General features: G+C 41.0%; 1 protein-coding gene across 3 annotated transcripts in view; it reads left to right on the top strand.

Moving 5' to 3' along the window:
- The first annotated feature begins 2,877 nt into the window (after positions 1-2,877).
- PPP1R21 (protein phosphatase 1 regulatory subunit 21) overlaps positions 2,878-25,764 on the top strand; it is a 58,666-nt gene continuing 35,779 nt past the window's right edge. For 2 of the 3 annotated variants that reach the window (XM_077749205.1, XM_077749207.1), the window contains exons 1-10: positions 2,878-2,974; positions 9,278-9,440; positions 9,579-9,647; positions 12,789-12,935; positions 15,464-15,565; positions 16,705-16,869; positions 17,050-17,108; positions 18,111-18,205; positions 22,330-22,382; positions 22,855-23,004. In XM_077749205.1, coding sequence (XP_077605331.1) covers positions 9,414-9,440; positions 9,579-9,647; positions 12,789-12,935; positions 15,464-15,565; positions 16,705-16,869; positions 17,050-17,108; positions 18,111-18,205; positions 22,330-22,382; positions 22,855-23,004 — 867 coding nt within the window. In that variant the 5' untranslated portion in view covers positions 2,878-2,974; positions 9,278-9,413. The remainder of the gene's footprint in view (positions 2,975-9,277; positions 9,441-9,578; positions 9,648-12,788; positions 12,936-15,463; positions 15,566-16,704; positions 16,870-17,049; positions 17,109-18,110; positions 18,206-22,329; positions 22,383-22,854; positions 23,005-25,764) is intronic. The other variant, XM_077749206.1, reaches the window with a different exon arrangement.

Genomic DNA, 25,764 nt, shown 5'->3' on the forward strand with positions numbered 1-25,764 from the left:
GCCTAGATTTAGGAATTATGATTAAAGTACCTTTTCACATCTTTTTTGAGTGCTTCCTTGGTACATAGCCCTAAAATGGAGAGTGTAGGAGGCACTCATCGTGGTGTCTCATTCATTCTGTGGGATGTGGTGAGTTAGGGGAGACTGAGAGTTGACCCTGCTGTTCTGAGATGAGAGGATATGTCTGCCCCTGACAGATGCCACTGGCAGGAAGATGAGGCAGTTTGGAGCAAAGGGGTGTATTAAAGGTTAGATGCAATTATAGAATTTGAAGGTTGGCAGGCACATTAAAGTCCTCTTGTTCACATAGGAGCTTGAGGTGTTGTTGGAGTCACTGCTGAAAATTTCTAGTAGAAATGAACTGGCTAAAAGCAGGACAATGGCCAGAGCTTCTGGGATAATCCCTATGAAGACAATCATTGAACTGCAAGAGTTAATCAGGGTGGAACACTTTAGGTAGACTCTTTGAGGAACATGGGTGGGAAGCATGTGAAAGAAGGAAGGGATGTTAAGGAGGCTCTACGGAGGTCTGCCAGACTTGAGGCATTTTATCTCCCCCATTAGGCTAGACCATTTTTCATCCTTTTAATTGCAATGTGATGGAAATTTCAGAACGTAAGAGAACAGAGGTTGGTCAAAAGATTTCATGTGCTTTTTATTCTCTGTCAATTCTAGTGCCAAGCAATTCCTAGATAAGATCTATGCTACCTTCAGCCCTGAGCCTGTGGACGGGGCAGTCTGCCTTTTCATTACCTTATCTGGTGCAGAAATTGTGGGCTAATGTTGAGATCCAGTTATATCTTTTTCCTTATTTAGGATATGAAGACAAAAGATTTCCTCATAAACAGTAGAAAGAGGCTACATAGCAAGAGAGCAGCAAGCGTGATCCCTAAACCAAGGACGTTTGCAGAATCTCTTTGTTCTGATTTAATGCAGATCTCAGCCTGTTTTCCAGGAAGGGGCCCATTTCTTGCTGGGAACTGTGGTCATATATTTTTTCCTCCCAAGAAGGAAAAAAATGGTCTGTGGAGCTCTCATTAAGGAGACTGAAAGTTTAGTTAGATAAAGGATGAACCATGGAGGCCAAAGCAGATGAGAATTTCTGAGCAGACAGATTGCTAAAATATAGAGTGTTAATGGAAAAGGCATTGAATGTAGAGATTAAGACCCTAGTAGTTTGGGCAATTAGGAGGTCATTGGAGGCTTTTGAAATTTCAGGTTTAATAAAGTTTAGAGGAGGGAAAGGGTATGTGCAGCTGATTTTTAGAGGTTTATGAAGTTAATTGGTAAGAGATACAAGCTCCTTTAAAATGTGAGGGAAAGCTGGGGCGCCTGGATGGCTCAGTCGGTTAAGCATCTGACTTCTATCGACTTCGGCTCCAGTCATGAGCTCACGGTTTGTTGGTTCGAGCCCCGCGTTGGGCTCTGTGCTGACAGCTCAAAGCCTGGAGTCTGCTTCAGATTCTGTATCTCCCTCTCTCTTTGCCCCTCCCCTGCTTGTGCTCTGTNCTCAGTTACTACATTGTAGATTAAGAATCAAAGATCATTTCTTATATGGTGTCTCTCCCACAGCCTGGTCTGCTGCTGTTTTTTTTTTTTTAATGTTTTATTATTTATTTTTGAGAGACAGAGTGCAAGCGGGGGACGGGCAGAGAGAGAGGGAGACACAGAATGCAAAACAGGCTTCAGGCTCTGAGCTGTCAGCACAGAGCCTGATGTGGGACTCGAACTCATCAATTATGAGATCATGACCTGAACTGGAGTCGGATGCTTAACTGAGTCACCCAGGTGCCCCATGCTTCTTTTTCTTTAATGTTTATTTATTTATTTTGAGAGAGAAGTTTAGAGCATGTGCACGGGAGGGGCAGAGAGAGAGAGGGAGAGAGAGAATCCCAAGCAGGCTCCACACTGTCAGCTCAGAGCCCAACTTGAGACTTGAACTCACGAGCTGTGAGATCATGACCTGAATTGAAATCAGGAGTTGGAAGCTTAACTGACTGAGCCACCCAGGTGCCCTGGCCTGATCTGCTTCTGATGCTCAGGTATATCTCATAGAGAAGAGAGGCTTAGAGCACTGAGTCGTGGCTCTGTATGGTTTCAGCCTGCTTTCTTTGTAGGAACTCCTGCACCCCTGCCTGGCATCATGTTATGTGTATAAGCACATTTCAGGTTCTGTTTTCTCAATGTTTGTTTTACTCTGGGGCAGTGTTTCTCAAAGTGTGGCCCCTGGATCAGCATCATCAGCATCTGGGAATGAGTTAGAATTATAAATTCTCAGGTCTACCCGGAACTTACTGAATCTAAGACAAGCTCAGCAATCTGTGTGTAAAAATCTGTGCAGTGATTTTGATGCATACCAAAATTTGAGAACCATTGCTCAAGGGATGGTATCAGTATATTGGCTCTTCCTCACATAGTCTTTTTAAAGCTCTTTTTTATTTTTTTTTAAAATTTTTTTAATGTTTTTTATTTATTTCTAGGTGAGAGAGAGAGAGACAGCGTGAGCAAGGGAGGGTCAGAGAGAGAGGGAGTCACAGATTGAAACAGGCTCCAGGCTCTGAGCCGGTAGTCAGCACAGAGCCCGACGTGGGGCTCGAACCCACGAACCGCAAGATCATGACCTAAGCGAAAGTCGGACGCTTAACCGACTAAGCCACCCAGGCGCCCCTTTAAAGCTCTTGTTGAGGCAGTAAAAACCAGTGGGAAAGTCAGACATCCATTATTTCTCTTAACAGTTTACTTTGCAATTGATGCTGCTTTTAGTTATGAGGCAGATTGCCTTTGGGGGATTTTTAGGTTTACACTCTTAGGAAAGAGCTATTTATATTGGTAAAAGGTCAGTTTTGATTTGGTGTATTTGCTTTCCAGATAGTGGAGCTTGGTGGAACCTGATTAATTGCCTCTTGCTGTAAGAGAAATCAACTCAGGAGCTGGATTAAAAATGAGTATTATTTGGATTAAAATCTAGTATCAGGTGTGTGTGTGTGTGTGTGTGTGTGTGTGTGTTTTGCCCTAGTGTGTAGGGTTCACTACTGAAGTTTGATTGGAAAATTGCATTGTGTTCAGTGTTATCTATGGAACTTTCCATGAGAATCAAATGTTCTATATTTATGCTGTTTGGTAGGGTAACCACTAGCCATGTGGGGCTATTAAGCATTTTCTTTTTTATTTTTTTACTTAAAAATTTTTTAAAATGTTTTATTTCTGAGAGAGAGAGAAAGAGAGAGAGTGTGAGCAGGGGAGGGTCAGAGAGAGAGGGAGACTCAGAATCTGAAACAGGCTCCAGGCTTTGAGCTAGCTGTCAGCACAGAGCCCAATGTGGGGCTTGAACCCATGAACTGTGAGATCTTGACCTGAGCTGAAGTCAGATGCTCAACCAACTGAGCCTCCCAGGCACCCCTGTTAAGCATTTTCAATGTGGCTGGTGCAACTGAGGCACAGAATGTTAAGTTTTATTTATTTATTTATTTATTAAAAGTTTATTTATTTTGAGAGAGAGAGAAAGAGAGCACAGGGGAAGGGCAGAGAGAGAGAGGGAGAGAGAATCCCAAGCAGACTCCACGCTGTCAGCTCAGAGCCCAATGCGGGGCTTGATGTCATGAACCATGAGATTGTGACCCGAGCTGATATCAAGAGTTGGATACCTGGGCCACCCAGGTACCCTGAGAGAGAATCGTAAGCAGACTCTACACTCAGTACAGAGCCCAACGTGGTACTCGATCCTGAGACCCTGGAATCATGACCTGAACCGAATTTGAGTTAGATGCTTAACCAACTGAGCCACTGAGGTGCCCCTGTTAGATTTTATTTAAACCTAATTAGACACATGTGGCTTTTGGCCACCCTGTTAGAAAGTGCTAGTTTAACCCCTAGATCAGTGCCTCACAAACACAGAATGTCTCTGTGACTCGCCTGAAGATCTTGTTGAACTGCAGATTCTGGTTCAGGTCTGGAGCAGGACCTCAGAATCTGCTCCCTGGTGATGCTGTTGTAGCTGTCTGCAGATCACGTCTTGAATAGTAAGGCCTTAGAAAAGTCAGGGGTGTCTTACTCTTCTTCTTTAATCCCACTGATTTACTTGTCCAGTCACTGGTGAGGCAGCTAGATTGCAGGGTTTGGAGATGGGATTTGTTCTAATGAGTTTCCTTGCATAGGAGCAGGAGCAGAAGGGCTCTATTTGAGGCAGGTCTGAGAGAAGAAGGTTTTTTTTTTTCCTGCCTCGGTGACAGAATAACTCCAGCCACTAGTACCTGGTACTGTATAGCCTACAGGAATTTTATCCCCTTCCAAGGGGGAGGAACAAGTAAGTAGATAGAGGGAAAGACCAAATGATATTCCCAGCACTTTGGAATACTTAAAAATGTTGGGACTGGAAGGAACTTTAGGGATCATCCAGACCAAAGATTCTGAAGCTGGGGTCTGCAGATGACTTCAGTATTTTGAAGCTTTGAATCTGGGTTTTGGTGAAGCTTAGGGATGGGCTTTGGGTTGTATGTTGCAACATTACTTTGTAATGAAGGAAAGCTATATGTTTAATAGTTTGTTTTATAGGTTGTAAAACATGAAAAATGTCAAAATGTTCATTGTGTGAAATAATTATGTAAGTGATTCTAATACAGAAGATTGTTGAGGATTAGATGAGAAAATGTGTATATGTGATTCATCTCTCTTTCCCCACAAACTCTTTCAACAATTTGTGTTTGAAGGTAGTAGATCCCTAACCTTGGGCCAAGTATTGTATCCCAGATTGTTAAAGTGGCAGGAGAGAGATCATAGTTGACTTACCACCACTTTCTCTGTCTCTAGAGAAATCGCTTTGTGATCAGCCTGACTGAGGCTGGGCTGTTCCAGAACCAGTTACATAGAGTAGACTGCATAGTGGTGGTTAGGGATTTGGGCTCAGGGCTTTTAAGGATTCTTGGTGTCCACATGGTTCAAATCATTTGGAGGATTGTTAGAGAGGGACTGTTAAAATAATTGCAGCATTATAGATGTATAGTATATTACATTCAAACACCTGTTATATACAGCATTTAATTTGATTAATTAACTAAAAATTGATGGAGTGCCTTCTCTATCCATGGTATTGAACTTTCATGGTAGGCTGGAAATACAGGGAAGTGTGCTGTAGTCTCTACCACAAACAGTAGTTTTGTTGGCAGTTGGGAGATGAGTACAGAAGTCAAACATAAATTAGTAAATGTAAAATTAACTACTTTAAAAAGTAAAATGAAAACTGAGCAGTTTAATAAGTGATGTCTTGGGGCACCTGGGTGACTCAGTTGGTTAACTATCTGACTCTTGATCTCAGCTCAGGTCTTGATCTCAGGGTCATGAGTTCAAGCCTCGCATTGGGCTCCTTGTTGGCTGGTGGAGCCTACTTAAAAAAAGAAAAGTCTTCTTACTAGTTCAGTGCCAAAGGAACAGAGGGGCAGGCCCACTGTGGGCCATAGGGAGTGGTTAGGAAAATTTTATGGAGGGAGTAGGACCAGAGGTAGGAAGTAGGGTCCAAGAAGAACAGCTGGGATTTGTTGGTCAAAATGAGGAAGGGCTGTGCTTTCAAAGTAAAGGTAAAGATAATCAGAAGATTAGAAGACCATGAAAAGTGAGGCTTAAAAAAAAACTATGGAGGGTTCCAGAGTTGGGATGCAGAGGTACTATTGCTTGACTGGGTGGAACAGAAAAGCTTGGCTCATGGCTGCTTGGAAGTAGGCTCTGTCATTTTCTGGTCTGATGGAGACCTCAGAGCAGTTGTTTCTCAATTATATGCATGTGCATTAGAGCCTCCACACATATCTCCTTAGAGGCATTAGTGACAATCTGATGATCTTGTACCTATTTCTAAAACAGTAAAACAATGTGCATGTGCTTCTGCACTGTGGTGAATGCTAGTGAGGAGGTAGATGGATGTTAAAAGAACAGACTGATCACAGTAGCATCAGCATTTGACAAGCTGCTGCTTCAGTAATGCCTAAGTGTGGCTGTAGTGATGCTGAAATGCAGGAAAACACCAAATGTCATTAAGTGTAATTAATATGGAAATGGTATGGGCTGGGCTTATGACTGTCATCCTTTTCTACCTAATAGATAATAGAAAGGTATTTAGGTAAATATTTCTAAAGGAGTTGCATTTTCTGCCAAGCAGTCTTTTTGAAGCCATGTTTTATTTGTTAATCAGTCTAGCAAACGATATTTTCCAAAGGAATATCTAAATTATTTTTGTTGTAATCAAGTTGAATTCTACATCACAGCAATTTATTTTTATTTTTTATTAAAATTTTTTTAATGTTTTTTATTTATTTCCCAGAGAGAGAGAAAGAGAGAGAAAGAAAGACAGTGTAAGCAGGGGAGGGTCAGAGAGAGGGGGAGATACAGAATCGGAAGCAGGCTCCAGGCTCTGAACTAGCCATCAGCACAGAGCCTGATGCGGGGCTTGAACCCACGAATCGTGTGATCATGACCTGAGCTGAAGTCGGATGTTTAACCAACTAAGCCACCCAGGCACCCCAATATCATAGTAATTTAGAAGTTTTGTTTTGTGTGGTGCCTTGTTGGCTTGGTCAGTCAAGCAAGTGACTCATGATCTTGGGGTTGCCAGTTTGACCACCATATTGGGTGTAGAGATTACCTAAAAATAAAATCTTTAAGAAAAATTTTTGTTTTGCTTTTTAACAAAGTAGGCCATTCATTTTGCTTTAAGAAGCTTTTAGGTGTGCCTTAGAAGTAAAAGTTAGGTTCTTCCTTTTCTTTTAAATTGCCATGCTTCTGGTCCCACAGAAAATGATCAGTTTAGCAGATTTCAAGCTTCAGATCCCTATTTCTTGAGGCAGGCATTAGGATACCCCAGAAAGAAGACATGTAAGAGATCACAGGTCAAAGTTAGGACAGGTTTATGAAATGAAACCTGGAGACCGAAGTAGTACTGCTGTCTTTTGGCTATGTTTGGTTTGAAAGTATTTTTTGAATTCTGTTATCTAGGTAGCACATATCCAAGAGCGTGTTGATACTGTTGCACAAGAAAAATATTACATGATGGAAGTCAATATTAAAGTTATACTTGTTCTCTGAACTCTTAGAACAGGGATGCCCCAACTTTTTTTTATAAAGAGACTAACAGTAAATATTTAAGGCTTACGGCCATACATTTTCTGTTGCAACAACTCGTCCCTGACATTGTAGCTCAACAGTAACCCATAGAAAATACAGAAATGATTGTCTTTCTGTTCCAGTAAAACTTTAAATTAGGTAGCAGGCCAGTATGGCCCACAGGCCTCAGTTTGCCAATCTTTCTTGTAAGGAAGTGAAGTTCTAGTAAGTCCTGCTAGTTAATCGTTCATTTTCCCTTTTAAGTTGTAAGCTCTTTGCAAATTACTTCTTCCCCCCATATCGTTTAGTGCAATGTCTTCTACCAGACAAGCTATCATAAATGTTATCTGTTATCCTTCTGATTCATTCTAGTAATAAGAGTTCTGTTTTGGGGCTCCCGGGTAGCTCAGGTCATGATCTCATGGTTCCTGGGTTCGGGCTTCGTGTCGGGCTTTGTGCTGACAGCTCAGAGCCTGGAGCCTGCTTCAGATTCTGTCGGTGCCCCTTCCCTGCTTGTGCTCTGTCTCTCTTTCAAAAATAAGTAAACATTAAAGAAAAAAAAGAGTTCTGTTACCATTCGTGGGGCCTTTTAAGATTTAGAAAGTGTTTTGACGTAAGTTTCTTTTTCTGGTTCTCACAACAACATCAGAAGAAAGAAGATTGGGTAGCTGTATTCACCCATGTTATATACCATTTAACTGAGGCTCAGAATGGTTAAGTGAATTTTTCAAGTTTACAGTGTCTACTAATTGGCAGAGAAGACTTGGGTCTTCTTTCTATTGTGGTAGTGCACTGTATCTTTAAATTTCTAAAAATAGAAAAGCTCATTTTTAAAATCTGTCTTTTGCACAAGCTGCTGAATATCCTGTAGTATTCCTGCTTTTCTTCTTGATTTCTTAGCTGAATTTTCTACTGAGTTTCACATACTCAGTTTAAGGTTTAGTGTTCAGATATTCCTATTATTTTGGCACAGAAGAGGGTCATTTCTGTTCTCAGGAGACAGATCTGAGTTACTTATGCAGAAGTAGAAGTAGATTTCTTTTAAGCTCACAGATAAAATCATCCCATTCGTTCTTTTTCTCAGAGAAAGTCTGTCATGGTCTCCCTATTGCACTCTTAGAATATTAGTCTGTAAACCTTTTGGTTTGGCAACATTGGACTTGTATATTTATACTTACATGTTCAGGGTTATCCTTGCTGAGAACTCTCCTTTTACTATAGAAGGGGATTTTGTCTTTTAAAACCCTGCAAGTGGTGGTTATATAGATGTACACATAAGGAGAATTCATTTAGCTGTATAATTCTTGATTGGTTTGCTTTATTTAAAATACAGTTAGCGGGGCATCTGGGTGGCTTAGTCATTTGAGCGTCCAACTTCAGCTCAAGTCATGATCTCACAGTCCCTGAGTTCAAGCCCACATCGGGCTCTGTGCTGACAGCTCAGAGCCTGGAGCCTGCTTCAGATTCTGTGTTTCCCTCTGTGTCATTTCCCCTGGTTGCTCTCTGTCTCTCTCAAAAATAAACAAACAAAATTTAAAAAATACAGTTATACTTCAATTAAAAAAGAAAAAAGCCCAAGCCCTACCTCTTTAGAGACTTCCCCAACCTCTCCAGACTACTTCTTTTCTCATTTATATGTAGCTTTAGAAAATAGTAAATAATATTGTCTAATGGTGTTATGACTCTGGAGAGAAAATTGCTGGGGTCTGACTCTCAGCATTGCTACTTCTCTGTACTTCAGTTTGCTCATCTGTAAAATGGGCATAATTATAGTACTTCACAGTGTTGTGAGAATTAATGAGGTGATACGTGTAAAGCACTTAGGACAGTGCCTGGTATATAATGAGCTTTCTGCTGTTAGACTTCTGGATGGAGTCTACTTCTTAGTTGCTTTCATATACTGCCTTAGCTGATGCCTTATTGCAAGGGTACCATTCCCGAGGCTCTTGTGGGTGATGATATTTGCCTGATTAATATTAGGCACAGTATCCTGCTGGGCATGTTTAATGCTCTACACTTTGATTTTCTGTAGAGTTCTTATTTCATAAGTGGTCTGAATGTATTTTACAAATGAATGTGTGCTAGAGTTTCAAGGAAAATGGCATTCACGGTACCCTATTATTTATTGTATTAGTTTTTATTGGTTTTAATGTTAGTTTATTGTATTATGTTTTTTTTTTTCTTTTTAAAGAGGTGACTGGTTTTATAGAAAGAACCAGTACTGGATGGAAGTCAAGAGAACTGGATTTTAGTCTCAGTTTTTCCACTGATTAGTATAACATCATTGGGCAGCTCATCCTCTGTGCCTTATCTGAAAAAATGACAGAATGATGATATCTACTATCCTCTTCCAGGCAAATATTTCTATTTTCATATATATGTGGGAAGATGGTTACTCAATGTAATGATCCTGTGAAGTAATGGTAAATGATTTCCTTGCTATAAGTAATTGCTTTATATTAAAAATTAATTATTGCTTCTTCTGTTTTCAGCTTCGGGCTCAGAATCAGGTCCTGAAAAAAGGTGTTGTGGATGAACAAGCTAATTCTGCTGCTTTAAAGGTATGAAAACTGTTTCATATTTGTATTGTGAGGGTTAAGTCAGTGTCAGGTGACACTCAAAGCAAGGAATTTGGCTGGTTTTCTGCTAAGGTCCCAACAATGACACTGATTCACTAGGGATAGGAGAAGGTAATATGGTTTTATTTTAAATAAAAAATATAGTTTTTTGAACTTTCCTATGTGCTTGGGTATGAATGTGATGCACTTTGATTTCCTTGCTAAAAAAAAGTATCATTTGACTTTCATGCTTTGTCCTCTACTTCACGGCCTCTCTTTAGCTAAATTTATCTGGATTAATGGGGTTTCTTATATGTCTTCATCACTAGATAGCACTCTGAGGGGGTCTGTGTCCTATTCATATTTATATGCCTGGCATTCAGCAGATGGTTGTCCCCTTAATAAATGGATTTGAAAGTGTGAATCATTTAGTCCATTAATCTTGCTTTTGAGTTGAGCTATTTAATAGTAATAACCTGTGTAAATCAGGTTACTCTGAGTGATACATTTTATCATCAGCATCTTTGTTCACTGAGGGGAGAAATATGATAGGAGATGAAGGAATTTGTTTCTACCTCATTCTAGTAGGCATGTCATAAAAATTGCTTAGTGATATATATTTTTTATTTTTTTAATGTTTGTTTATTTTTGAGAGACATAGAGAGACAGAGTGAGAGCAGGGGAGGAGCAGATAGAGAGGGAGACACAGAATCTGAAGCAGGCTCCAGGCTCTAAGCTGTCAGCACAGAGCCTGACATCGGGCCCGAACCCACAAACTGTGAGATCATGACCTGAGCTGAAGTCAGACACTTAACCGCCTGAACCACCCAGGTGCCCCTGCTTAGTGATATTTCTAATTGGATAAATTAATTCTAGGATATAGATTTTTTTTCTTGGCCTGTTTTAGTTAAGTATATTTTCTTTGTCATTTTTCACTCTCTCCCTTGCCCGATTTTTAGACAAAAGAGATTAGGATTCCCTTTACTTATCTCTTCCTGGAGTAGCCCTCGACTAGTGACCTATCCTGGGTGGTTCCTCTCAAGTAACCCAGAAATATATATCCTTTTAATTACAGTGTTGGACCCTACCCTAGAGAACTCTGTCTTGAGAGTGCCCCCCACCCCCCAGGTGCTGTTGTGCGGACTCAGCGCTGAGGCAGCTCAGAACACCATACCCATACTTCCAAAGCTCTCTGTGCCCAAGCTTTATAGTCAAACATGAGCTTTATAGGCAGGATTTGTTAGTCAAGTTCTTATTTTGCCTAAATCGGTGAAGAAGTGATTATTATCTCTCTTAATGATGTCTGTTTATTTACTTATTTTAAGTTTTTAAATTTATTTTGAGAGAGAGAGAGCAGTAAAGAGAGAGGGAGAGAGAATTCCAAGCAGGTTCTGCACCATCAGTGAGGTGCCTGTTGCGGGGCTTAGACTCAAGAACCATGAGATCATGACCTGAGCCGAAGTAGGATGTTTAACCGACTGAGCCACCCAGCTTCCCTCTCTCTTAGATATTTAAAACGGGGGAAAATNTGGCAGTGGTGGCGACATTGGTGATGGTGACTGTTTATTGGGCTCTCACTGTGTATCAGGCATCGTGCTAAGCACATTGCATCTGCTCTGTCAGTTAATCTTCACACAGTTCTGTGAAGGCAGATAATGTTATCATCATCTCCCACTGCAGAAACTAGGGTTTACAGAGAGGTTGAAATAGCTGTCATCTGAAATTAATGGAGTTGAAGAATTAGTCAGCTGGTGATTAATTGTAAAGATGTAAAGAAATAACTCCATTTTACTATTCGTTGTAGTGGTCATTAGAGTTATAGTAAGAATGGCAATTTGCTGGTTTGCTCAATGGGAATATTAGGATGTCTTCTGTTATAGCAGACTTTTGGTATATTGGGTTTGCCTCTTCAGTGAGTTGTTAGTGTAAGCATTCATTGATTTGGATTTCTTTAATTTGAAATGTATGATAATCTGGATATGGGCAAGTCTATGTTTACAACAATTAAGGGTTTACTGAGTAAGGGGAGCCTGGCTGGATCAGTCAGTAGAGCATATGGTCATGAGTTCGAGCCCCACCTGGAACATAGTTAACTTAAAAAAAAAATTAAGGGCTCACTAAAAACAATGGAAAAGAAACATTGTTTCTCTACTTCATGGAAACATTATTCTATGGCTCTGCTACTCTCACCATGCAAATAATGTCAGTAGATTGCAGATACCAGTCTTTGGTTTCTAGGTTGCTGTTTCAATATACTCACATCACCTTATCATTAAGCTTGAGCTCGTCTTAGCATTGCAGTGGTTTTTCAGTGGAAGTAATAAAACTACACTTCTTTAAATATATAGTAGTATTGGGTCATCTGTGTTTGATAACCAGTGAACACAAAGTTGTCAGGATGTCATAGGTAAAATTAGTGAGAATAATATTTTTTAAAAATAGAGTGAGACTAAGTATTTCTCTAGCTTTCCATTTTCCTACCCCATTGTGGTACAAACAGTTCAGAGTGGGCAGCAGAATGTATGTTGTTTAGATTTTAGATTTTGTTTCTATTTTCACTTAAAACTTTAAAGTGATTGATGTAGGACAAACAGCATCTAAAAATACTCTCATGTTAGGGTAATACTGATTTTTGACTTTGACAAATCAGAATAGTTTAAAATTTGTCTTGGGAAGACTTCACTTTGGCTGAGTTAAATTCAGGGAGGATTTATGGGGGAAAAAATGAATGCAAATAAATTGCTTCCCATTCTTACTGAAGGGCGTCATCAGTGAGTATGAAGTTCTCTCTCACATTTCAAGTTTATAAAATTGTAGCCTCAGGCATTGTGCTTCCTCACCACTAGACACATACACAACAACACTATGCAACAACATATAGTTGTAGGTTTTTTTAAGTTGATGACTGTCTGTTACTTCAATATATATGCTGTTTTTCTTTTCTTTTTAAATTTACTCAGTTTGTCAAAAAAAATGGTTTTGTCACAAAACAGCTAGAAACATAGACCTGGCATGATAAACATACAATGTGAATTCCCTACAGCAAGAGGTTTGAATGATATTTTAGTGAAACAAAAATAATTTCATTATCTCTAAACCTTAAGGTGAAATTGTAAGGAATGGTCTGTTTTCACTCTGATGTAGGAACAACTGAAAATGAAGGATCAGTCATTGAGAAAACTGCAGCAGGAAATGGACAGTTTGACATTTCGAAATCTGCAGCTTGCCAAGAGGGTAGAACTTCTTCAAGATGAATTGTCTCTAAGTGAACCCCGAGGCAAGAAAAACAAGGTAGGTCAAATTGTCTGCTAGGTACAGACATCTACAGGCCATCTGGTTTTAACAGAACACCTCACCTCCAGATTCCCTAATTTCTCGTTATTGTGGCTGGATGTCAGGTCAAGGAAACAGACATTTACTATGAATATATATATTAATATTAGAGGCATTTTTTAATATGAAAGTGGGTTTTAAATACCTTATTAGGAGTAAACATGCACATATTGGATTTAGTGTCTGAGAAAAGTGAAAGGAATATCTCATACTGGTCAAAATTACTGATATTTTTCAGTTACACTGAGTTGCTATTAATTCAAGGTAGGGCACATAAAAAGAGAGACCATGTTAAAGTGTAACAGCTCATGTGAAAGTAGCAGTCAAAATACTCATTCCTTATGCTTGTAAATTTGCTGCAGATATCTCTTAGTGTTTATTTTTATGAGGCCAATTTAGGATTCTTGTGTGGTCATGTTAAAATAAACTTTTTCCATTACCGTTTATATAGTGAGACAAGATTCTCACTGCCATGAGACGGGAGGTCTGGTACTTTTGAGCATTTTGTGACTAAGAAGTTGCATTTTTTTGAAGGGGAGGGTCTGGTGATTGAATCTTTAAGTCTTGTGTGTGTGTAGAGCAGCTCCTGGAAAATATGTGGCCTGAGGCCGCAAGAGTAGAAGGGTGGGAGAGAAGAAGAAGGCACATGGCAACTCTGAAGCAGTGTGGTATGGAGGGAAGAGCCCAGGCTTTGGAGTTAAGCCCAGGCTTGAGTTCTTTGTCATTTTGGTCTTGCAACCCCAGTTTCCACATCAGCAAAATGGGGAGAACACTCAGGTTTGGTGAGTATTACATGGGATCCTGTAAACGTGGCTAGAACTGTTTCTAGGCAATCAACGGAATTATGTTAGTACTTTTCCATCCACATTTCCTCTACATGAAAGAATTCTCTAGAGTGGTAATTTTCAAATACGTGGGGAGCAGAGAGGGTGAAAACAGGTATATGTTAGAATTACTTGGGAAATTTTGTCAAAGTACACATGCTCTGGAGATTCTGAAAGACCCGTGGGGAAGGAATAACCATATGTACTTCAGACAGGCCCCCCAGGTTGGCGAGATCCTCTCCGAGGGCTGTTTTCGCAGAGGTTTGGGTGTAATGCTTCTGAATTAACGTTAATTAAAGCTTTCCAACTTTGGAAGCACTGTGACCCAGAATATGTCATTCGGCAGTCTTCCTTTGTGCAGCTCTCGTGTCCCAGACATAATGGATATTTAATGTTTTGTTTTTAATATGGCTACTCCATTCTCAAAGGGCTTTCCAATCATTGGTTCACGTTGCATCAGTAAGTAACTTCATTTTTTTTTCAATGTTTTATTTATTTCTAGGAGAGAGAGAGAGAGAGACAGCGTGAGCAGGGGAGGGTCAGAGAGGGAGTCACAGACTGAAACAGGCTCCAGGCTCCGAGCTCGCAGTCAGCACAGAGCCTGACACGGGGCTCGAACCCACGAACCACGAGATCATGACCTAAGCGAAAGTCGGACGCTCAACCGACTAAGCCACCCAGGCGCCCCAGTAACTTCATTTTAAGTGAGGAGTGAGGGCACAGGAAAGGCAGAGGAGGGTGCTGACTGACGTCTGAACACAGTTTCATTGTTAGGCTGTCCCTGGAATAGTCTCAGCTCTTGTATTCCATGAAAACAAATGTTCATTATTTGCTTTCTTAAATAGTGCTATTCTTCTATGTAGAAAAAATTAATGTTGGTAAAAAAGGAAAAGGAAGGTGTTTTTCATGATTTTGAGCTTTTCCTTCTGTTTATGTATAATAGCTAGCTTTTATGTGGTTGTGTAGTTTTTAAAAAATTAGATATTTATGTGAACTTTTGTATGGATTCTTGTGAATGCTGTTATTACAATTTTTTTTTTTGTTTAATTTTGACAGAGCATGAGTCGGGGAGGGGTAGAGAGAGAGAGAGAGGGAGACACAGAATCCGATGCAGGCCCTAGGCTCTGAGCTATCAGTACAGAGCCCGTCCTGGGGCTTAAACCCATGAACTGTGAGATTATGACCTGAACTGAAGTCAGATGCTTAACCAACTGAGCCACCCAGGCGCCCCAATTTATTTTAGTTTCTTAAAGGAGTCTAATAATTCAGACTCATGGAATTTCTAAAACTGTCATTTTCCTAAACCAAAAGATCAACTCGAAATGAGGTTTTGTAGCATATTTTTATTGCTAGCTTTCTGGGCCTCCTATGTCTTCCAGTAGAACCGCTCCCAGATTGATCTGCAAAGAACAGTGAACCTTATCTGTTCTTCATTTCCTCTCTCTCCTTTTTAAAGCTCTTCTGCTCTTTCCAATATTTGTAGTTCCTACTTGCGGCAAATAGGAAAAGTTAAGTGATGGATTGTGTACTTTTTGCAGGATTGTTTGAGAATGGTGCACACGTAGAAGAGACAAGCTACTAAGGTGATAGAGAATCTGTGTACCTTAGGATATTTCTCTAAAGGATGAAAGTCATGTGGACATAACTTATTCTTTCCATCAGAAAAGTGGAGAATCTTCTTCTCAGTTGAGCCAAGAGCAGAAGAGCGTCTTTGATGAAGATCTGCAAAAGAAGATAGAAGAGAATGAACGGTTACATATACAAGTAAGAAAATCTTTCTGTTTTCCAATGAATTAAAGATGGGCCATATGATCTGGAATGTGGAAAGACCAATGCAGGGACAGAGTGTTTTGTGTATGTATTTTAATGTCTCCTGTGGTTGTTAGGTATATGTGTCCATATATAAATCGCTTTCATATCTTAATCTGGATGTGTGCTTTGAAGTATGCATTTGTTTAGAGGATGGCAGAATAACTTTATAACATAACAGTACAGAAATATACTAGACACTGTTCATTTTAGCTAGCAAATGATTAGGTGGATCATTTAGATGGGGCTTATCAGTAAGCAGTGTTTGTTTTTTAAGTTATTACTTACTGTTTAGTTGGCTTGTATCTGTTCACCTGTTAGTCTATAAGGTCTGTTAGGGTACCCACCATGTTGGTTTATATGCCTTTCCTCAGGACAGGGTCTCTGTGTCATGGCAGGTGCTCAAATATTTATGGAATGTTGAATAATCAGTGTTTGCTTCCAAACATTCAGCATATTTTAAGAGTCATAGTGTAATGTATCTGGCTATGCCTGCCGAATTTTTTGTGAAATGGAGCGCATACTCAAATGGTGGAAAACAAATATACATTAATTTCAGTTTTTTTACAAATGTTAACAGAATGAGCTTTTGACCTCAGTGCATTTTGTGTAAGCATTCATAATACTTAATTACCACTGGATTATTATTAAGGAAAAGAGTTTTCCCTGTTTTAGGAATAGGATTTATTTGAATTTTGATTATTTAATTGTGGCAGTTAGCATAGCAGAAAAGTTATACCCTGGTCAGTTGAATTCCCTCTGTGTGCCAGAAGTTGTTTGAAAGAAATCCGCGATACTGAGAGGAAGGAGGTATAGGCTTTGGCGTGGATCTCCTGTGTTCACAGCTCATTTCTACATTTGACAAGCTGTGTAGACCCTCGAAGCTTTGGTTTCCCCAAGTATAAAGGAGGAATAACAGTAGCACTGCCCCTGACCTGCTGTGAGGATCCAGTGACATCATGCCTGTGCAGGTTTTGCGTAGTGAGCATACACAATGGGTGGAAATTGCTCAATGAATTGTCACTGCTGTTGTTTTCCTCTTCATTTGTACGTGTTAGGAGACTGAAAAGAGAAAAGTGATCTTTTCTTTTCAGTTTTTTGAAGCTGATGAACAGCACAAGCATGTAGAGGCAGAGCTGAGGAGTCGACTGGCTACCCTGGAGATGGAGGCGGCCCAGCACCAAGCCGTGGTCGACGGCCTGACGCGGAAGTACATGGAAACTATCGAGAAACTGCAGAACGACAAGGCCAAACTAGAAGTAAGCCCCAGTGTCGGTGAGAGCACATTAGGAGATAGTCAAGGCTCTTGTAAATCTTCTGTGCACCTGACGGAACCCAGAGTTAGTCATTCAAGGGGAGGCGCTGGCCTGCGGTGTCGCCTAAGTGTGCCCTCATCTATAGGCTGAGCCTTCTGCTTTTCTTTTTCTTCTAAAATTCAGGTAAAATCTCAGACTCTAGAAAAGGAGGCCAAGGAATGTCGGCTTCGAACAGAAGAATGGTATGTGGAAACGTCAATTTCAAGGGGCCCTGAAGTAAGAATCAGAAGATCTGAGTTTTGGTTTAGCAACTCTTCTCTCTTAATTTTCTCACATTTGAAGTGAGTCGGGAGTAGGCCATCCCCAGGGTGCTCCTCAGTTCTGCTCTCTCCGGGGCCTCACACACTCTCGGTGGAGTGGCTTGTGTGTTGGTCCTCAGCCTGCAGATGTTTGCTGCCATGACAGGTCACGCTCTGGGGCTCCTGTACTGAGGACTGGGTCCTTTCTGTTTCAGACTACACTGAGGAGGGAGCCTTCTGATAGTCCCAGGCAGGAAAACTGACTCATCACCACTGTGCCAGCCTTTTAATGGTACATTTTGAATAAAATAGAGGTTATGTGATCTAATTCGGAAATACCTAAATCTTAAAATATGATGAAGTGATGGGTGGTAAAAGCATACTCCAGTATTTATTTGATAAATGACATAATATTTTAGGTTTTAACAGAACCAGTCACGTGAATTTCTTCAATTTAGTTGCATGGGTGGAGTCACATGCACGGTATAGATGTATACCTATACTCATAATGGAATCAAAAACAGAAATTATCAGATTTTGAGCCCAAGCAGAAGACAAATCGGACATAATACTTAAAAAAAAGCTTTACTGTAATACTTGAACAGACATTTATGTGCCATGAAGAGAAAACTTGTGATTTTGAAATGGCTCTAAGATTACTTTGCACATGGGGAAATAAACTTGTGAGATTGTATTAGATAGTGGGACTGTGATAAATTCTGACGGTCTTCAATGTCATTCAACAGAAGTCTCAGGAGCTTCAGAATTGAGGCTTAGTTTTTTTCTTATCTTCATCTTTTAATAAGTGTCTACCACCAGGCGTTTCCCGGTGTCAGGCTCCATTCTCTGAAAGCCTGTTGTGGTACCAGGCTGTTGTGGTAACAAGGAAGTGAAGATCCACTGTCTGACTGGTCATAATGTGGCTTTGTATTTTTTTTCTTTCAGTCAATTACAGTTAAAGAACCTTCATGAAGATTTGTCAGGTAGATTAGAGGAGTCCTTATCAATCATCAGTGAAAAAGTACCTTTTAACGATACAAGTAGGTATTATGTACAGTTTTCCATTGTTTCCAACTTTGAACCTCTCTATGGTAATGAACTAATTAAAATAATTTTTAATCTATGTGGCAAAAAACTTCATTGCCTCAACACAAGATGGCTTCCATTTTGTTTTTTTGATCAGCTTTGGCCCTCATATTTCTTAGGGAGACTGACTCCAAAGTCAGCCTTCTTGGAAAAAGCTTAAATCCACATTTTTTAAAAATTGCACATATTTAGCATATCCCAAGATAAAAGCCAACCTGCACATAAAATACTTGAAAATGTGTATAAGAAGAGTTGCTCATGGTGGGGAGAGTCGGGGAAGGGTGGTGGGCAATGGATCTTCCAAGCCTGGTATCTCCTACCCAGTGATACAGAGCTGAGTGGAGTAAGTCCTGCTTCATCTGCATCCTGAGAATGGTCTGGTAATTTATGTAGCCAGGAGCAAGAAAACTAACTTAAAAAAAAATATCAACTTACATGTATAATAGGTATCAATTTTGTAACATTTAGATAATAATTAAACATTGAAAACAAATAATATATTTTATTTAATTGCTTGGAATTTTGAAGCCTATATTCAGAGAAGTACAGATTTCCCTTCTTATAATCACATGATTGAAATTTTTTACTTCCCCTAAAGTTTTCTATTGGAAGACCTAAGAAAAGAGGAAAGAAAAGACACCAAAGAAAAAACAGCAGTTTGATGTAACACTAAAATCGCCTGTGTCATTACTATATCAAAAACCTAAGTTCCTCTGAAAACAACACCTGTTTCTAGTTTCTACATTAATGTTAATAGCGCCAGCATACTTTGATCCCTTAGACTTGAAATCTTGGCATTTCGTTTCCCCTTTAATTTTTGTATCAATTAGTCATCAGGTTCTAATAAGTTCCTTCTGGATTCTTTTAAAAAATTTTTCTCTTTCCAATACTAGTTGGCACCCTGCTTTAGATCCTTACCATGTCAGTGTGGGTTACTTCTTTGAGTTCTGAAATATTTAGAGATGATTTACTGAGTGCCTAGATGGGTAGGGAGCACAAGGGATACAAAAGTTTCTAAGCCAGAAATCTCAGGGTACCCTAAAGGAACGTATAGTCCGAAAGGGGAAAGATAATGTATAGAAATGTCTAAAATACAAGCTAACCTGTTCAATAAAGAGACTCTGGGGTTTCTGAGAAAGGACAGATTACTGCTGGAGGGGTTGTTTGGGGAAGTCTTTTGGAGGAAGTGTGCTTTGAGCTGGGCCTGAGTAGCATTTATTGAGCAGAGAGGCAAGAGAGCCGGCCAGGGAATTGAGTGGAATGTGGTACATGGCCGAAAGGTGCCGTCACGGTCTGATGAGCAGTAATCAGTTAAGTGTGGGTGGGAGGTGGGGGCAGTGCGAGTGAGTTCTGAAAGGCTGGGAGGAGCTGGACCCAAGGAGTTGGGATGTAATTCACAACATGGTGGGATTGTTGAAGCTTTTGATCCAGGGAACGTCACCATGAGATCTGTGCTGTCACGGAATTGGTCTGGCAGGCGTGTAGACTGCTCTTGAATGGGCAAGGGGCCAAGACTACTGTGATGCTAGTCTTAGTGTCCTGTTATGGAGGCTGGAGCCTGAGTCGTCAGGGAGATAGATACAGGCAGGCAGGGGAGTGTGAGGAGGCAGTGTGGGGGAAAGAGGTGGCACTGTTGACAGAAACCGAAGAGGCAGGCGAGAGGCAGGTTCATGGGGAGGTGGTGAGGTAAACTTTAATATTCTGACAGATGGATTGGTGTACATCTAGTTATCTATTGGTATATGCATTTCTAGTAAAAGCCCAGACCTTGGAGAGAAACTGAAGTTGACTCTGTGGGGCTGGATGGGCCTAGAGAATGGTGGGAATGAGGGGAACAAAGTGCAGAGAGGCCTGTGCAGTGCCCTTGAAGAGTTGTGATTAGGAACAAGAGAGGCTGGGGTGGAGATGCTGGTGAGCTGTGGAAATNGAGGTGAGGAAAACTTTAATATTCTGACAGATGGATTGGTGTACATCTAGTTATCTATTGGTATATGCATTTCTAGTAAAAGCCCAGACCTTGGAGAGAAACTGAAGTTGACTCTGTGGGGCTGGATGGGCCTAGAGAATGGTGGGAATGAGGGGAACAAAGTGCAGAGAGGCCTGTGCAGTGCCCTTGAAGAGTTGTGATTAGGAACAAGAGAGGCTGGGGTGGAGATGCTGGTGAGCTGTGGAAATGGGGTGCCGTGGGAGCCGGGGAAGGGAGTGTGTAGCCTGGTGGTGCTGGGCAGCAGTTCTGAGTTCTAGCATTGCTGCCGGGAGCTCAGAGAGGGGGATGGACAGTAAAGGCAGCTTCTTTGGTGACTTGGAGAAGAGTGTTTTTGCACAGGGTAGAGGTGGACACCAGATGGCTGGCAGAGGGTTAGAGGTGAATGGGTGAGGAAACAGGCAGAGACATGCTGTCCTTTGAGCAGGGAGAATGAAGGGGATGGGAAAGGATGGGAGCTCAGTAAGAGAAAAGGCGTTGTGTGCAGGGGTGGGTGAGGGCAGAGGACTCAGTATGATAGAAGTCAAGGGGAAGAAGTCACTATGAGGATAGGGTTTAAAAAGTTACAACAAATGCTTTTTTTGAAGGTGATTTTGAAGATGTAGGGAGGAGGGGGTGGTTGATAAACTAGGCCATGAGGGGTCAGAAGGAGCTATTGCTGGGGACCCAGGGGGAAAGTTGGCTGAGGTCAGGTTATGTGACGCCATGGACTCTGAGGTGGAGGATAGGGAACATAAGAACCCCTTGGGCTTTGGCCCTGGTCTTCCATAGCATTGTAGGGGGAGGCACCCCATCAATGGAGCAGAGGATGAGAGGAGGACTAGTGTTTGGGGCTTAAAATGGAAAAGGTGGGGCGCTTGGGTGGCTCAGTCGGTTGAGGGTCCAACTTCAGCTCAGGTCATGATCTCAGTCCATGGGTTCAAGCCCCGCGTTGGGCTCTGTGCTGACAGCTTGGAGCCTGGAGCCTGCTTCAGATTCTGTGTGTCCCTCTCTCTCTGCCCTTCCCCTGCACTCTCTCTGTCTCTGTCTCTCTCTCAAAATAAAATAAAGACATAAAAAAAATTAAAATGGAAAAGGTTTGGAGCAGATGCCTTGGGAAGCAACATAGCAGTGAGGTCATGGATTAAGGAGTAGCATTGAAGCCCCCTTAAGTTTGGTAAATTAGGTTTTCATGGACCCTGATCTCCTTTTGTGTTAGTAAGAGCAGTGTTGGAAACGATGGGCCAGGCTGGGAAGGAAAACAGGCAAGGCCCTGAGAGAACTGATAGGAAAATCCAGTTCTCTCTTATGGCCCCATTTCTACCAGTCGCTTGGCTTGCCTCTCTTATGGGGCCATAAGAGAGAACTGGATTTGAGCGGGATAGGCATCAGGTCTTTCTGACTGAGGACCAGGCAGAGGAGGGAAGGTTTGAGTGGCTGAAGTGGTGTGCAGAGATTCACAGAGATGGAGGCGGGGATTGAAGTGTGAGGCCAGGTGAAACTGACAGAGGTTGATGATGGAGTCTGGGGTAGAGAGAAGGACTGTGAGACTGTGTGAGGAGACCAACCCAGAAAAGTTAGCATTGAGTTGTTGGGATCAGCAGTAGCAGACCGTGGTAGACTGTCAAATATTGTACTGTCATGAAAATAGTGGTATTTTTGGATGATTGGGTGGCAGCTGTGTGCAGGGTTATTTTAGAAGGGAGCATGACTGAAGATAGCAAGATCATCATGGGCCTAAGTAATCTTGATAGGCCTCAAGTGTCTGTCTGAAATGGTTTCTTAGAAACAGAAACTCAGGGTTGATCTTAAAGTTAAAAAATTGAGGGGGGGCACTTGGCTGGATAGAGCATAGGTCTTTTGATCTCAGAGTCGTGAGTTCAAACCCCGCATTAGGCATGGAGCCTACTTCAAAAAATGTGAAAGTATTACTTTATCTGAGAAACAGCTGATTCCATATAAATTACATTATTCTCTTATACTTTGATTGTGGCTTTCATCATTTACAATTCTTATGTAAAGCTGATTTTGCTGCAGAGTATTTATTATTTTTCAGTTATGCTGTTTTTCTGTAAATGTAAAATGAATTAATATGCATCCATTTTTGTTTTGTAGAATATAGTCAGTATAACGCTCTGAACGTTCCACTCCACAATAGGAGACATCAGGTAATGATGTTTTTATTTTAGCGATGTTGATGTCAGACTTTTCAGAAGCAAGAATTTATTGGTTTAGGCCTCTGTTTAGTGCACTAAACCATTGTGTTTAACTTCTGCTTCACTTTGTCATACATTTTTAAAAACTTATATAACCTGCTGTTCATTGAATTTATAAGCAATACAGATTTTTGCTCTCTCTCATCTGATAACATTAGAACTGAATTATGGGATGCACTAACTTTATGAGTCTTACCTTTCTTTGAGGTTGGTGTACCTTGTGCTTATACAGTCTAGGTTAAGTGACCGCCAAAACTGGTGGCTTTCTAATATACTTAGATGGGAATATTAAATCCAAGTGGGAGCAAATGAATTTAAGGAATAATTATACTAGAATTTAAGTGTTTTCTGTAAAAGGAGACTTACTAAAGTTGCTTGAGAATAATAATTGGATAGTTGACTCTATATACTTTCCACTTAAAAGCTGAAGATGCGGGACATTGCCGGGCAGGCCCTGGCTTTTGTTCAAGATCTTGTGACGGCTCTACTGAACTTTCACACCTATACAGAACAGAGGATTCAGATTTTTCCTATTGATTCTGCCATTGACACTATATCTCCATTGAATCAGAAGGTAAAGTTAACTCGGGATACCCTTCTTTGCCCTGAACAAGTAGGAAGACGTGTTATTTCTTTTCAGACCCCTACTGTGCATCAGCCAAGTACCGTGGAACACATGGAGGAAAAATATAAGTCACAGTCTTTACCCTCAAGATAAAATATGGCAAACATGGAGATTCTTAAGAAATTAAATACTAGGGGAAGAGTGGGCGATAAGACCATTAAGTGAAGTGAGGTCATCAAGGAGGGAAGATTGGTGTTGGTGGTAGTGTCTGGGAAAGATTCTTTGGCGATTTGAATGGGCTTTGAAAAATGAGCAAGAATTGAACAGGAAGAGAGAAATAGGATGGGTCTTTTTTGCTCTAGAAGAGGGTAAGAATGAGCAAAGTCACGGAGTTAGAAAGCATAAGGAAGTGTGTGGGGGCGAGGGGAGGGAGAAGTGAGCAAACTGTTTTGGCAAGAGTGTCAAGTCTTCCAAGTGGAGGAATGAGAGGCCAGGTTGCAAAGAAAAAACGTGGCTCCAGACTCTAGAAGGCCCCTGGGCAGGCCAAGGCCTAGACTTTTTGCTTCATATGTAGGATGGAGGACTTTTATAGTTTTTTGACCAGGATGTGACAGAAGGAAAAGTGGAATTTGTTGGCATTTTATTCTTGGAAAAGTTAATTTACTGGCATTTTTCTCTCTTCTTGTTTATACTCACTGTGTAACTTTCATCATTGGGTATATTTAAAAGCAAAAAATGATGTGTGGTCTAGTTGACCCTTCTTGCTGGGGAATGGAGTCGGGGTGAGAGTGCTTCTCTGCTTGATCTTTGGGGTATTTTCAGAGTGTGTGAAGTTTAAATAAGGAATCAGAAGAGAGCTAAGTGTTGTTCCCTTCAGTCCATGTGCTTTTTTGGGGCCTGGCAAATTTTGTTCTTTCCTTTCCTTTTTTCTCCCCAGCTAGTTCTTTTTTTTCTTTTCTTTCTTTCTTTTCTTTTTTTTTTAGTGTTTGTTTGGAGAGAGAGAGAGAGAGAGAATCCCAAACAGTCTCCACACAGTCAGCACAGAGCCTGCTTCAGGGCTCAAACCCACAAACCATCAGATCATGGCCTGAGCCAAAATTAAGAGGGACACATAACTGCTTAACCAACTGAGCCACCCAAGCCGCCCTACCCCTCCCCGGTTTCCCACCCAGCTAGTTCTAAGAAAAGGATTTAAGATAGCTTGNTTTTTTTTAGTGTTTGTTTGGAGAGAGAGAGAGAGAGAGAGAGAGAGAATCCCAAACAGTCTCCACACAGTCAGCACAGAGCCTGCTTCAGGGCTCAAACCCACAAACCATCAGATCATGGCCTGAGCCAAAATTAAGAGGGACACATAACTGCTTAACCAACTGAGCCACCCAAGCCGCCCTACCCCTCCCCGGTTTCCCACCCAGCTAGTTCTAAGAAAAGGATTTAAGGTAGCTTGCAGGATCACATTTAACTGAAAAGGAAAAATAGTAAGTGTATTAGTTAGTTATTGCTGTGTAATAAATTATACCAAAATTTAGTTTAAAATGACAAATGTTTATTATCTCACACACTTTCTGTGGGTCAGGATTTCAGGAGAAAATTAGCTGGGCGGGCTTCTGACTCAAGAGCTTTCATGAGGTTTCAATCAGGAGTCAGCTGAGGCTGTATTCATCTAGAGACTTCCTAGGGTGGGGGATTTGCTTCCCAGGTGGCTCACTCACATGGCCGGTGAGTTAGTGCTGGCTGTTGGCTGGAAGCCGTTTTCTTGGTGAGAACACCTCTCCATAGGGCTGCTTGAGTGTCCTCAGGACATAGTTAACATCTCCTAGATTGAGGGATCCAAGAGAGAGCAAAGTGGAAGCCACAGTGCCTATTGTGACGTAGCCTGGGTATGGAGTATCATCACTTCTACCATATTGTAGTGGTCACACAGACCAACCCTGAAACAGTGTGCTAGGGTACGACACAAAGTCAAGAATGGCCTACGCCGAGATCATTGGGGCCAGCTTGAAGGCTGGCTTCCACAGGGAGGAAATTGAGGAATTTTGCTGTAGATGTGTGCTCTAAGTGCCCCATAATGTGGCATTATGAAATGAATCTGCCACTCTTCCTGTTTGGCTGATTCTTCTTCCTAGCTTGTTTTTGTGTATAATGCAGTGTTTCCAGGGTTTGAATAGTGTTTATGTCCATGGATCCTACAAATAATCTATTAGTATAGCGAAAGCCTGATCTCAGGAGCCAGACTACTGGGGTCCCTCAGCTCTGTTCTGCCACTTTCTATGTCCCCTTGGGCAATTTCTTTAATCTCTCTGTGCTTCATTTTCCTGATCTTTAAAGTTGAGGATAGAGTACATACCTCGTAGGTATATATGTTTGAGGATTAAGCGGATAATAGGTGCAGAGTACTAAGAATAGTGCCTGGCACATAGTATGCACTCAATAAAGGTTAGTTCTTATTATCGTGTCTTCCACATAGGAAGCTTTCAAGAGATGCTTGGTTTTCATCATTTTTTATCTGACCCCATACATCTACTGAAGTTCATAAAGAATTAAACTTTGGGCCTTTGAAATGCTCTTCAGTTTCACTGTGGGAAAAAGCTTTCAGATGGCTTGGGTAGGGAAAACAGTACTACAGCATTTTAATGTTGTATTTTCTTTTACACTACCTATAATATCAAAAAAATATATTTTACTTATTACTAGTTCTTTGTGTGTTATTGGAATTTTATTTTAGACTGTTGTCATATTATGCCCACACAGGGAGAGTCACATATGTTAATC

This window comes from Crocuta crocuta, unplaced genomic scaffold (genome assembly GCF_008692635.1).
Source record: "Crocuta crocuta isolate KB4526 unplaced genomic scaffold, BGI_CrCroc_1.0 scaffold118, whole genome shotgun sequence".
Lineage (NCBI taxonomy): Eukaryota > Metazoa > Chordata > Mammalia > Carnivora > Hyaenidae > Crocuta > Crocuta crocuta.